Below are 14,641 nucleotides of genomic sequence, written 5' to 3' on the forward strand. Positions count from 1 at the left end.
TAGTACTTGGTAGGAACCCATGCAAAAAGGAGAGAATATACAAACTTTTTACAAATGTTGTCCTTCATGGAATTTGAACCCAAGACCCCAGTGATGCAAGGCTACATTGCTAACCACTGAGCCACCATGTTGCACCATCATACTATATTTGTGGTGGTGGGGCATCATACTTGGAGAGAGCTATGAAAATGGTATTATAGTAGGCTGAACACTTAGGTGATACTGTGGGGATATGTCATTGATGACATAACCCCCAGGTCATGTATATTGGATCAGTAGCGCTTCAACACCCAGAACTAGCAAAAATCAGTTGTAAAAGCCTCTAGCAGCGGCCAGATGTAAACATTTATGGAGCTACACTACATAGCTCTCTCTGATGTGTAATTTTGCATTATCATTACAGGCTATGGGCTAATCTTGTTTAAGCACTGCATCATTTTGTATCTTAACAATGAGCAGTATACACATTAATAGGATTTGGCTTTGCTTGCTGCTTTGATTAATCATCAAGTGAACATATACTCACACATCACTAGTGATGACCCTTCTAAACAGCAAGCAGAGCTGAATCATGACATTGTGTATATTATGGAAATACTACAAGATACAGTACCTGACAAAAATTAGACCCTGCCTGAAAAACCCCTTTAATGATAATTTATTGTTTATGTATAGCTCAAAGGTTGGCCCTGACTATCAAGTCCTCTGTTGGGCCCAATGTTACTCTGACACTGCTGCTTTCTATTAAGTGTTTATGTTACCAGTGTGCTGGATTCACAGCTGTACTGCTCAGTAATGTTGTATAATGATGGTCATGCTGCTGCTGCTCCTGAACTAGTACTACAGAGACTCAGGATAGCAGGAATCCCTCATGTCTTTTTGTATTGTATATGGGAGACATCGTTGCAACTAGACTCCACATACTAGCTTAGAGACTGACAACCAAAGAAAGACTGAAGGAGAGAACTGGAGAACAATGTATGATGCAAGTAATATCATGCCCAGAAATAGTTGTATTACTCATGTTTGCACACACAACAGCTTATCCTGATAAGTTAACCTAAATGACAAGTAGGCTTAATTTAGTATAATTAGAAAGTGATTTAATTTTTCAATTAACAATAATTTGTGGACCAGAAATGAGCTCAGAGCAGAGAGTGAACCAAGATAGCTAAAGTGCTGAAAACACTGGTTTCCGGGCCATACCATGCGGCTGCTTTCCCAGCCCATCATCCCGATTTTATTGCTGTTTCCCGAATATACAAATAACTGTAAATATAATGGTGGAGGAGCAAGCTGTTACGGTTTCACAACTGACTGTGGTCTAGGGACGCTGTAAGTGACAGCTGAGCAACCCTATGGAATCTGGAGTGTGCTGGACTGTCAGTTTTGTGGGTAACAGTTCAGTCATCCAATCTTATCCTGGGGCATGCTTGGCTGTCAGCCAATTAATTGACAGTCCTGCTGCTCAATCTCAATCTCGCCTGGTCTACAGACATTTCCCATGGTGCTTTCCATCCTCACATTACTTGCTGGCTTGTAGTGAGCAGCAGATTGTCAGTGGTAGCTTTGCTTTAGATGTGTGTGCTTGGTCTGTGTCTGACTCCTGGTCTCGTTTATGATTTTGGATCTGCTCTGATGATACTCATGGATTATCCCTATTGCTTTGGATGCTTTCTCACTTCAGGTATCTGACCTCGGACTTGTACTATCTGGTTTTAATATATCCTCTTGGCTTTAACCATAGACTGTTTGCTGACAGTGCCTTTGACTTACCCCTCTAATACTACGAGCCCTCCTGGCATCTGACCTTGGACCTGAGACTGAGACAGCAGACATAATGATGTCACTACAATGTGTTTGCTGTGCGGACCGTCAGTGCACACAGCAAAGACTAGAGAAGAGCGCTGTGTTAAAGAGATCAAGGTATTTTCTTTTAATTAAATATATGTCTGATTGTGTGTTTGATTTGTGTCAGTATATAGGGCAGCTATGAGGGAGCTCATACGGTATATGTTGCTCCTCATACTTTATATTGGGATGCTATACTGAATAGAAGGAGGCTATGCGGAGGTTCCAACTGTATATGAGGACACTATGTAGGGCCTTGTACTAGATATAGTAGGGCTATGTTTGGGCTCAAACTTTATAGAGGCTTTATGGGTGTATAGTTGTGGCTATGTAGGCTATGTGGGTCTTATACTCCATATAGAGGGCTTTGTAGAGGCTAATATTGTAGACATGGGGGCTCATAGTCTAAATAATTATTTATGGTGGCTATGTGGGTCTTATACTGTATATAGAGGGCTATATGGGGGCTTATACTATATGGGGGGGCTATGTGGAGGCCCATATTCTATATAGGGTCTATGAGGTCTATGTGGGCCTCACACTGTCTACAGAGGGGCTATGTGTGGGCTCATATAGTATACAGGGGAACTATGTTGAGGCTTATACTGTATACAGGGAGGCTATGCAGGGGCTCATACTGTATATAGCGGGATATGTGTGGGCTCATACTGCATATAGAGGTTATGTGGGGGCATATATTGTATATAGGGAGGTTCTATAGGGGCTCATACTGTTTATAGGGGTCTATGTGTGAACTCATTCTGTATATAGGTGGGTTCACACTGTACATAGGGGCTGTGTATGGGCTCATATTCTATATAGGAGGCTGTGTGCGGGATCATGCTGTAAATAGGGTTCTGTGTGTGGGTTCATGCTGTAATTGGGAGGCTGTGTGTGTGGGCTCATACTGTATATTGGGGGTGCTGTGTGTGGGATTATACTTTATACAGAAGGACTGTGTGTGGACTCATTCTGTATACAATATTTGGAAGAATTAATTTCAGCCTATTAGCCCAGCGTTCCACAACAAGAGTGAAAAATTTAAAGGGGTCTGAATACTTTCCGTACCCACTGTATGTTGGCATCACCAGAAAATGGAATCTGTCAACATGTTTTTCCCCTATTTGAAAGCAGCATTATATAGGGCAGAGACCCTGATTCTAGTGATGCATCACTTACTTTACTGGGTGGTGCAGTATTGATTAAAAACAGTTTTCTCCACAAACCGTCACAAAGCTTTTCATTGCCAACAGACATGTTTGTTATTATTCAGTGAGGGGAATAACCTGGCAATCTGGTTGTCAGAAAATAACACTTAAAATAGAAAGTCATGGTAGCATATGGTCATTCAAAAGCAAAATTCTAATAAAATCAGGTTATCCTGGAAAAAAATTAGCAGAAGTGCAGCAAAAAAGTTACAAAACTAATAGTAATTATATTTGATCAACATAAAATTATTGCATTGGAAAGATTTAGAGTAGAAAGGTTTCCTTACTATGCTGACAGTGGATTCCATTAAAGCCACGAGGACATTTGCAGACATATCCAATAAATGTATCTCCACGATATGCTTCACTGATTTCACAGAATCCACCATTATGGCAGGGGTTTGGATGGCAAGGCTCTAAAACAAACCAGATAAAAAGGTTACAATAAATTCAGCTATCGGGCTGATAAATGTATTTTTAAGACTTTTTGGGAAAAAAATTATGTTAACATTGTAAATCAGAGTAATAAACTATTTATTTGCCCCTGATGAAATCCAATAAAAAAAAAAACTTTTAAATTGGCTAAAATTATATGTGTAATTAATCCAACCATGCAAATGTGTTAATGATTTTTCTCTCATGATCATCAGCTGCCAGTTATACATTTGCTTGATTTTGATTTTTTTACAAGCTTATACATTTAGTACTGGTTTTAAAGGGAATATGTCATTAGGTTTTTACTATTTGATCTGACAACACCACAAGGTAGGGAAAGAGGCCCTGATTCCAGCGATGCATCACTTAGTTTACTTGGTGCAGCAGTTGTGATAGAATCATAGATCTTTCTTCTGCAGATGTAGCAGAGCTCAGTTGCTGACATGTGTAAAACTCCATCCACATCACAGCTTTCTGTGTACATTGTATATGTTGGCATATGCAACAGAAATGGACTTATTGTTTATGTAAAGGAGGACTTTACACTAGCCAGACAGCAGATGGTGATAGTGTGAAATTAAATGTTTGCTGTATTGTGGGGAGGGAATTTCTCATGTTATTTTTAGTTTTACTTTCGCTTTTGACGGTATTATGCCAGCAGCACGGCTGTGTGCTTCTGAATTCTTTTCTCATGTTTACCCATAAGAGGTAAATGCTGTTCACTCAAGATAACTTGCTCAGTGAAGTTCTCCTGTGTACCTGTGAATTCTCAAAAGATAAACTCTGCTACAGGTTATGGGCCCAGGTACCTATGACAGAGACACCCTGAAGATAATTACAAACAATAACCTAAGACATGGAGAAGCAGATAAGCTCTGTTAACAGAAGGAGATAAAACCCAGTGAACAGAGGCTGAAAAGAAAAAATCCAGATACAGAGGGACAAAGGAATTTATGACCCAGGAACTGGATGGCTGCACACTGGAGATAATTACAGAGAATCACCACACACAGGATATACAGGAAGTCTCAAGAAGAAAGAATATCTTCATAAAACAAGTAAGATTATATAAAAATGATGTGCAGCACTGAGCTGAAACTCACAGTAGCTTAGCTGAGCAGTGAAAATTATCAGTTATGGAAATTCAAAGTAGAGATGTTGTTATCTAAAGATGATTTATGGGAAGTAATTACTACAGATAGACCAGATGAAGATAATCAGACATGGGATAAAAAGAATAGAGAAGCTAGAGCCACCATGAGCTTATTAGTGGATGATGCTCAATTAATACACATAAGAAATGAGGATACAGTGAAAGGAATGTGGGACGCCTTGAGAAAATTACATGAAAGACCCAGTTTAAACTACAAGCTATTTCTATTAAGAAAGCTTTACAGTATGAGATTGAGTGCAAATGACGATATGCAGAAGCACATTCTCAATGATGGATGTAATATCACAGCTAAGGTCCATTGGTGAAGACATTAAAGAAAGTCATGTAGCAGCAATATTATAGTGCAGTGTACCAGATTCATATACAGCCTTGATAAATGCCCTAGAGACAAGACCTGGAAAAGACATCACATTAGATTTTGTGAAAACCAGACTAGTAAATGAATATCAGAGAAGAAAAGAACAGACAAATGATTCTTCTGCTGAAAAGGACAGTGGAAACGTTCTTAAAGCTACAGAATTTTAAAAAACCCTATAATAAAGAGACAAAAGAATGTTTCAGATGTAAAAAAAAAAGGTCATTTAAAGAAAAACTGTACTATATGGAAAGCAGAGCAACAAAAAATACAACATAAAGAGCATACACAGAAAGTGAAAAACACAATTTCCGATTCATGTGAGAATAATTGGAATGGCACATTTAAAGTGACAGACAAGAAATCATCACTTGGTTGGTTTATTGATTCAGGAGCAACGAGTCATATGACAAGTGAAAATAATTTCTTCACTGAACTTGATTTAGATAAGAAAGAAGCCATTTATCTTGCAGATGGAAGCAAAATAACCGCAGAAGGTATAGAACAAGGTATGCTAAACTGTTGTGAACTCATAATTGGTGGAGATCTGCCACCTGTTGATGAGGATGGCGATTGGATCTCTGGAATTTCAGACTGGATTTAAGACAGCCGACGCCCTATTCTAGTGCTGGTGATTCCTTCTGGCTTCTGTTCTTGGTTTTTCAGCTCTGTTCCAGTCATATCAAGCTAAGTGTTTTTGCTAATGTTCACACCTGATTTTGTTGGTCTATTCAGTTTTTTGTGCGGTCAGTCAGCCCCGGCTGGGGCTGTGCTGAATTTCCATTCTTATTTATCTGTATTTGCCAATTTGCTTTCTGTCCCTTATTAGATTGGCCTCTTTTTTGCTCTGTCTCAGAATATTTCAGAGTGCTGAGATAGTGGGAGAAGTCTAGTGACTTCAGGGTTAATTTTGTTATCAGAAGTGTTGGACATTATTTTTGTAGGGTTTTTGGCAGATTGCAGACAGTATCTTTCCTTTCCTATCCTTTCTAGTTAGTTTGGGCCCTATCATTTGCTCAGCCTATTTTCCTGCCTGTGTTTGTGTTTTCATCTTGTTTCACCATCAATACATGTGTGGGGGCTGTCTATTCCTTTGGGGTCTGCTCTGGGGCAGTTAGTTTTCCCCTTTTCTGGCTTTAGGCTTATTTAGTCCTCCGGCCGTGATGAGGTGTCTAGGATAATCGTAGGAATGCTCCACAGCTGCTTCTAGTTGTTGTGGTTAGGATCAGGGGTCTGCAATCTGCATAGTTACCAACCTCTCTGGTTTTCTGTGACTTAGCTTGTTTAGTTTTTCCTCCTCGGTGACCCATTCATAACACTAAACTGTTCAAACAAGTTCGGACAAAATTCAAAGATACTTGTACAGAATGTGTTGTGTGTTCCAAAATTGGAAGGCGGATTGTTATCTGTGAAGCGTCTAACAGCCAATGGACTCACTGTAAAATTCAAAGACAATGAGTGGGAAATTCTAGCAGGAAACAAGGTGATAACCAATGTCAAGGCAGATGAACAATTATATCATCTTGACACACCAAAGGAACAGATGAAGGTATGTACACATGATCACAAGAACAGTATTCACATGTGGCATAGACGTCTAGGACACAGACACTGACAGTATAAGGGAACTACAAAGAAAAGAGTTGACAAAAGATCTAAAGATATGAGATTGCTCAGTTACCGTAAGATGTGAATGTTGTATAAAATCTAAAGCCACAGGAATATCTATTCCAAAAGAAAGTGAGATAAAAAGCAAAGGACCACTTGATTTGGTGCATACTGACGTATGTGGACCCATGCAAGTGACTACATCAGGAGGAAATAGATACATGGTGACATTCATAGATGACTACTCAAGATACACAATCACATACTTAATTAAGAACAAAGGTGAAGTTTTTGATAAACTTGTAGACTATGTAACAAGGTCGAGTAATAAATTTCAAAGGAAGCCAATTGTCATCAGAAGTGATAATGGAGGTGAATTTATAGGTCACAAAATAGAAAACTACTTAAGACAAAATGGTATAGAACACCAGAAAACTGTTCCATACACACCTGAACAAAATGGAGTAGCAGAAAGGAAAAATAGCACTCTGACAGAAGTGATGAGATATATGCTGACAGATTCCAAACTACCAGAGAAATATTGGGGTGAGGCAGCAATGACAGGTACATATCTACAGAACAGACTTTTTTTCAGAAAACTGAAGAAAACTCCATATGAACTGTGGCAAGGTATGAAACCAAGTGTCAATCATTTAAAAGTTTTTGGATGTAAAGTTTTTATATTCATTCCAACAGAAAAACATTCCAAACTTCAAAACAGATCCATGGAGGGAATATTTGTTGGATATAGTGGAAATTGCAAGGGATACAGAATCCTAGATCCCAAAACAGAGTCATGGTGAGTAACAGTGTGACATTCATTGAGGATCTAAATGAAGACACTATGATTTCAATTGACTCAAAAAATTAGAAAAACAGCAGTGACATAGCTGAAGAGGTATCTGATGAGAAAATAGTTGAAACTGATGAACAGAATACTGAAAATGAAGAAATACAACTATAAACAGACACAGAACCAAGACGTTCAATGAGAGAGAACAAAGGTAAACCACCAAAACGTCTCTCATGCAAGACAAGCACAAGTAAAATTTATGAACCTGCTTCTTGGGAAGACATATCTAAATTCCCTGAAGAAGAAGCTAATAAATGGAAAGAAGCAATAGAAACAGAAATGAAATCCATGCATGACTAGAATACATGAACACTGACAGATTTACCAGAAGGAAGAAATGCCATAGGATGTAAATGAATTTTTAAAGTAAAATACCAAACAGATGGCACACCTGAAAGATACTGAGTAAGACTTGTAGCTAAAGGGTATTCTCCAAAATATGGAGACTATGATGAGACATTTTCTCCAGTTGTCAAACATACTACAATAAGAACTTTACTTACAGTTGCAGCAATGAAACAGATGGAACTGATACATCTGGGTGTAAAGACAGCATTTTTGAATGGAGATTTAACAGAAGACATTTACATGGAACAACCTCCAGGATTCAAAGATGAAAGAAACCCAAACAAAGTTGGCAAACTACAGAAAAGCATTTATGGTTTAAAGCAAGCAGCTAAAGCGTGGAATGACAAAATCACGGAAGTGCTTCCAAATGAAAGTTTTCAAAGAAGCAAAGCTGATCCATGCTTGTACACAAAAAGACTGATGAATAGATGGATGTATGTACTCATATATGTAGACGACATTTTGATTTGTTCTGAACAAGAAAGGGATAAAGAAAACATTCTAAAAGTCCTGAAGCGACATTTCGAAATCAAAGACTTGGGAAATGTGAAACAGTACCTAGGAATACAGATAGAAAGAGAAGAAGATGGAAGTTTCCTACTGAATAAAAATCACATGATTCAAGACATAACAGAAAAAATTGGATTGAAGGATGCAAAAACAGTAAAGTCTCCAGTGGGAACTAATTATCTTAAAGAGATGAATAGTGAGAAAAAAGTGTGAATAATAAAGAGTACAGAACAGAAATAGGAAAACTACTGTATCTAGTGACTGTTACAAGGCCAGACATTGCAGCAGCAGTAGGAATCCTGAGTAGAAAGGTGTCAAAACCAAGTAAAGCTGACTGGAATGCTGTAAAGAGAGTAATGTGTTATTTGAAAGGAACCAGCAACATTAAGCTCAAACTATCCACAAGTGATAATTGCATTTTAACAGGATACGTTGATGCAGATTGGGCTGGAGATCCAACTGACAGAAGATCTACCAGTGGACATATTTTTTTCCTCTCAGGTGGACCAATAAGTTGGACAAGTAAGAAACAGTCAATTGTGACACTGTCTTCAACAGAAGCAGAGTATGTTGCCACAGCACATGCAAGTCAAGAAGTTCTGTGGTTAAGACAATTGTTGACAGATTTAGGACAACCACAGTTGGAACCGACAAAATTGAAAGAAGTCTTCAAGGATGTCTTGTTCTTGCTCAGATGGAAAGAGTCAATCCAAGATCCAAGCATATTGATGTTAAGTATCATTTCTTGAGAGATCATCAGGAACAAGGAGTCTTGAAGTTAGAATATTGTCCTACTGAAGAAATGACAGAAGACATCTTCATGAAGGCATTGAATGCTGATAAACACTAGAGACTAATAAAAATGTTGGCTTTTACTGAATATGTCCTTACTGTTGAGAAAGGGTGTTGGCATATGCAACAGAAATGGACTTATTGTTTATGTAAAGGAGGACTTTACACTAGCCTGACAGCAGATGGCGAAAGTGTGAAGTTAAATATTTGCTGTATTTTGTGGAGGGAATCTCTCTTGTTAATGTTAATTTTACTTTCGCTTTTGACTGTATTATGCCAGCAGCACGGCTGTGTGCTTCTGAATTCTTATCTCATGTTTACCCATAAGAAGTAAATGCTGTTCACTCAAGATAACTTGCTCAGTGAAGTTCTCCTGTGTACCGGTGAATTCTCAAAAGATACACTCTGCTACAGTATAGTGACAGAGAGCTGCTGATCAGTGCTGGGGGCGTGGCAGGACTAGGAGACACAAGGCCAGTTGTCCTCTAGTGATAATCTCCTGCTGATAAAACACTGGTTGTATTGAAACTTCAAAACACAGCCTAGTAAGAAATAGATCACTGTAATGAGGGCCTCTGCTCCTTCATTATGGCGCTCTCAGATTACATAGCAAACCAGCTAAGAGATTCACTTTAATATGCTCAAGACCCATTTTTTTAATTGTATCTTGGTCTTGCTTTGCTGATTCTGCTCTTTTTTGGCTTTCTTAAAGAGCCTATACACAGGGATAACTTGAAATTTATGGGCCACAATGCAAAATTTGTAACAAGCCCTTCTTATGGGACAGAAAATCAAAGCTGCAGGCCACGGAGATCAAAGTTGATAAAAAATTTCTAAAAATCTCTAACAACTCACATATATATATATATATATATATATATATATATATATAATACATAAAGCTCAATGTGTGTGTGTATATGTATGTATGTCCGGGATTGGCATCCGCACCGTCGCAGCTACTGCCACAAAATTTGGCACGGTCACACGCCTGGACCCCGAAAGCGTCATACGCTATGTTGTGAGGTGAAATTTTAACCCCGCACGTTCCAATTCACCAAAAATTTTTGCCTCTATCTACATAATGGGGAAAAAGTGAAAGGAAAACTGTTGAAGGCAAATTGACAGCTGCCAGATGTGAACAAGGGGGACTTAAAGAATGAGAGCGATGGCGCCAAAGAGTATATACTGTACAGTTGCTAAGGTGGGGCCCTGACATGGGATACTCACCACACATGGGGATATGAACACACACACAAAATGCACAATTCAAGGATAGATGGCGGGCACCATCACATAGATCCACACCTCCAAACCGTACTTAGCCGGCAATTAACTGTTAACCCTTAGGTGCACATTCATGAAAAACAAGCAAATCCAGATTGCAAAAATGTAGCAAGATGGGCACTCACTGGGTAAAGTAGTCAAGGCTTTGAAAGCGCCTTCTCCATGCGAAATGTTCGTCGTTACTTCCTTTCAGCACCCGTTCTCCCGTTAACATGTTTTTACAATAAAGCCTTGACTACTTTACCAGGTGAGTGCCATTCTTTCTACATTTTTACACACACAAAATGCACCACACACTACCACGTGCTTAAACACATATACCACCCTCAGCACACATTTCACCACACATAGAATCATAGAATCATAGAATCACAGAATCGTAGAGTTGGAAGGGATCTCCAGGGCCATCTGGTCCAACCACCTGCTCAAAGAAGGATTCGCTAAATCATCCCAGACATAAGTCTGTCCAGCCTCTGTTTGAAGACTTCTATTGAAGGAGAACTCACCACCTCTTGTGGCAGCCTGTTCCACTCATTGATCACTCTAACTGTCAAAAAGTTTTTTCTAATATCTAATCTGCGTCTCCTCCCATTCAGTTTCATTCCATTGCTTCTAGTCTTTCCTGGTGCAAATGAGAATAAAGATGATCCTTCTACAATGTGACAGCCCTTGAGATATTTGTAGACAGCTATTAAATCTCCTCTCAGTCATCTCTTTTGCAAGCTAAACATTCCCAAATCCTGCAACCTTTCCTCATAAGACAGGGTTTGAAGACCTGTCATCATTCTGGTCGCTCTTTTCTGAACTTGCTCCAGTTTGTTGATGTCTTTTTTAAAATGTGGTGCCCAGAACTGGACACAGTATTCCAGATGAGGTCTGACCAAAGAGGAGTAGAGGGCAAAAATGACTTCACGTGATCTAGACTGTATGCTTCTGTTAATACATCCTAGAATTGCAATTGCCTTTTTTTCTGCTGCATCACACTGTTGACTCATATTCAGTCTGCGATCTATTAGTATACCCAAGTCTTTTTCACATGTCCTGTTGCTTAGCCCTATTTCTCCCATACTGTATATGCTTTTATCATTTTTGTTGCCCAGATGTAGTACTTTGCATTTTTCCTGTTAAAAACCATTCTGTTAGTTGCTGCCCACTGCTCCAGTTTATTTATATCCTCTTGAATCCTCTCTCTCTTCTCTAGTATTAGCTATCCCTCCTAGCTTTGTGTCATCAGCAAATTTAATACACCAACCTCGCCACATAAAAGTCAAAACACAAAAGTCGCCACTCAAACTCACCACGCTGTCCCAGAACTGTTTAAAAGATGAAAAATAAGCTGTGATTGGTTGCTATCAGCAACAGTTTTCTTTGTAGACAGTTGTGGTAACTGAGGCCTATTATTCTTATCATTTTTATTGTGTTATTGTCCTTCTGTAGATCTGGAAATAACACAATTTATTACCGTGCCGACACAGACTACACTCTGACACAGACTGCAGGGGGAACCCAATATCACACAGGATAGGATTAGATACACGGCTCAGCAGTCAGTATCACACAGGAGAGGATTAGACACATGGCTCAGCAGTCAGCATCACATAGGATAGGATTAGAAACATGGCTCAGCAGTCAGTATCATACAGGATACGATTAGATGCACAGCTCAGCAGTCAGTATCACACAGGATAGGAATATACACATGGCTCAGCAGACAGTATCACACAGGATAGGATTAGATACACAGCTCAGCACACTGTATCACACAGAATAGTATTAGATACACGGCTCAGCAGTCAGTATCACACAGGATAGGATTAGATGCACGGTTTTTTATGTGCAATATAATCATTATAATTTGCAATAACTAACCACAGTTGGTTACTATGCACAGGCAATGCTGGGCTCTTCAGCTAGTATATATATATATATATATATATATATATATATATACAGTGGGGCAAAAAAGTATTTAGTAAGTCAGCAATAGTGCAAGTTCCACCACTTAAAAAGATGAGAGGCGTCTGTAATTTACATCATAGGTAGACCTCAACTATGGGAGACAAACTGAGAAAAAAAAATCCAGAAAATCACATTGTCTGTTTTTTTTTTCATTTTATTTGCATATTATGGTGGAAAATAAGTATTTGGTCAGAAACAAAATTTCATCTCAATACTTTGTGATATATCCTTTGTTGGCAATGACAGAGGTCAAACGTTTTCTGTAAGTCTTCACAAGGTTGCCACACACTGTTGTTGGTATGTTGGCCCATTCCTCCATGCAGATCTCCTCTAGAGCAGTGATGTTTTTGGCTTTTTGCTTGGCAACACGGACTTTCAACTCCCTCCAAAGGTTTTCTATAGGGTTGAGATCTGGAGACTGGCTAGGCCACTCCAGGACCTTGAAATGCTTTTTACGAAGCCACTCCTTCGTTGCCCTGGCGGTGTGCTTTGGATCATTGTCATGTTGAAAGACCCAGCCACGTTTCATCTTCAATGCCCTTGCTGATGGAAGGAGGTTTGCACTCAAAATCTCACAATACATGGCCCCATTCATTCTTTCATGTACCCGGATCAGTCGTCCTGGCCCCTTTGCAGAGAAACAGCCCCAAAGCATGATGTTTCCACCACCATGCTTTACAGTAGGTATGGTGTTTGATGGATGCAACTCAGTATTCTTTTTCCTCCAAACACGACAAGTTGTGTTTCTACCAAACAGTTCCAGTTTGGTTTCATCAGACCATAGGACATTCTCCCAAAACTCCTCTGGATCATCCAAATGCTCTCTAGCAAACTTCAGATGGGCCCGGACATGTACAGGCTTAAGCAGTGGGACACGTCTGGCACTGCAGGATCTGAGACCATGGCGGCGTAGTGTGTTACTTATGGTAGGCCTTGATACATTGGTCCCAGCTCTCTGCAGTTCATTCACTAGGTCCCCCCGCGTGGTTCTGGGATTTTTGCTCACCGTTCTTGTGATCATTCTGACCCCACGGGGTGGGATTTTGCGTGGAGCACCAGATCGAGGGAGATTATCAGTGGTCTTTTATGTCTTCCATTTTCTAATTATTGCTCCCACAGTTGATTTCTTCACTCCAAGCTGGTTGGCTATTGCAGATTCAGTCTTCCCAGCCTGATGCAGGGCTACAATTTTGTTTCTGGTGTCCTTTGACAGCTCTTTGGTCTTCACCATAGTGGAGTTTGGAGTCAGACTGTTTGAGGGTGTGCACAGGTGTCTTTTTTATACTGATAACAAGTTTAAACAGGTGCCATTACTACAGGTAATGAGTGGAGGAAAGAGGAGACTCTTAAAGAAGAAGTTACAGGTCTGTGAGAGCTAGAAAGCTTGATTGCTTGTTTCTGACCAAATACTTATTTTCCACCATAATATGCAAATAAAATGAAAAAAAAACAGACAATGTGATTTTCTGGATTTTTTTTTCTCAGTTTGTCTCCCATAGTTGAGGTCTACCTATGATGTAAATTACAGACGCCTCTCATCTTTTTAAGTGGTGGAACTTGCACTATTGCTGACTGACTAAATACTTTTTTGCCCCACTGTATATATTTATGATGATATGTTCAAAGCACTATAACACTTTAAGTCACATTATCATAAGTCATAGACCAACATAGGTCTCACTGTATAGTACTGGGGTCTGAAAAGCAATTCTGAATTCTGTATTTTTAAAGTGGCATATTTAAGAACATGTGCAAACCACCAAGATCAAACTAAAATTAAATGGTATATAAATATACATAAATATTATATATAAAAAAATAGAATTTACAGTTTTAGAAAATATCAATAATCTTTAATTAAAACGTCAAAATTATCTTAATTATAATCAACAATAAAAAGAATACTATAAAAAAACACAAACAGGAAAGCGAAAAAAAATCTCAATAGCGCTGAAAACTTCCATTGCTCTCCATTGTAATGAGCTTTTCAGCTACCATCCAAGCTATTGAAGTTTTTCCTTTGGCTTCATGTATATATATATGTCCTCACTCCTCTTGGTATTTGTTATAATCTACTGTATGTGATTATTGTTATGCTGTAATGTCTATTGTCTGTACAAATCCCCTCTGAAATGTAAAGTGCTGCGGAATATGTCGGCGCTATAAAAATAAAATTTATTATTATTATTATTATTATTATATACAGTTTATTTTTAGCCATTTTTAGTTTCATAAAAGTATATTGCGCGCTGGCTGAAATA

At 38.9% G+C, this 14,641-nt stretch overlaps 1 protein-coding gene across 1 annotated transcript in view; it reads right to left on the reverse strand.

The window, feature by feature from the left end:
* Window positions 1-14,641, reverse strand: part of EDIL3 (EGF like repeats and discoidin domains 3) — a 1,247,867-nt gene that overhangs the window by 715,757 nt on the left and 517,469 nt on the right. Inside the window, exon 3 of the mRNA XM_073583835.1 lies at window positions 3,347-3,475. Within this exon, the coding sequence (XP_073439936.1) occupies window positions 3,347-3,475 (129 nt within the window). The remainder of the gene's footprint in view (window positions 1-3,346; window positions 3,476-14,641) is intronic.

Source organism: Dendrobates tinctorius, unplaced genomic scaffold, assembly GCF_039654945.1.
Source record: "Dendrobates tinctorius isolate UK_male_01 unplaced genomic scaffold, ASM3965494v1 ptg000003l, whole genome shotgun sequence".
NCBI lineage: Eukaryota > Metazoa > Chordata > Amphibia > Anura > Dendrobatidae > Dendrobates > Dendrobates tinctorius.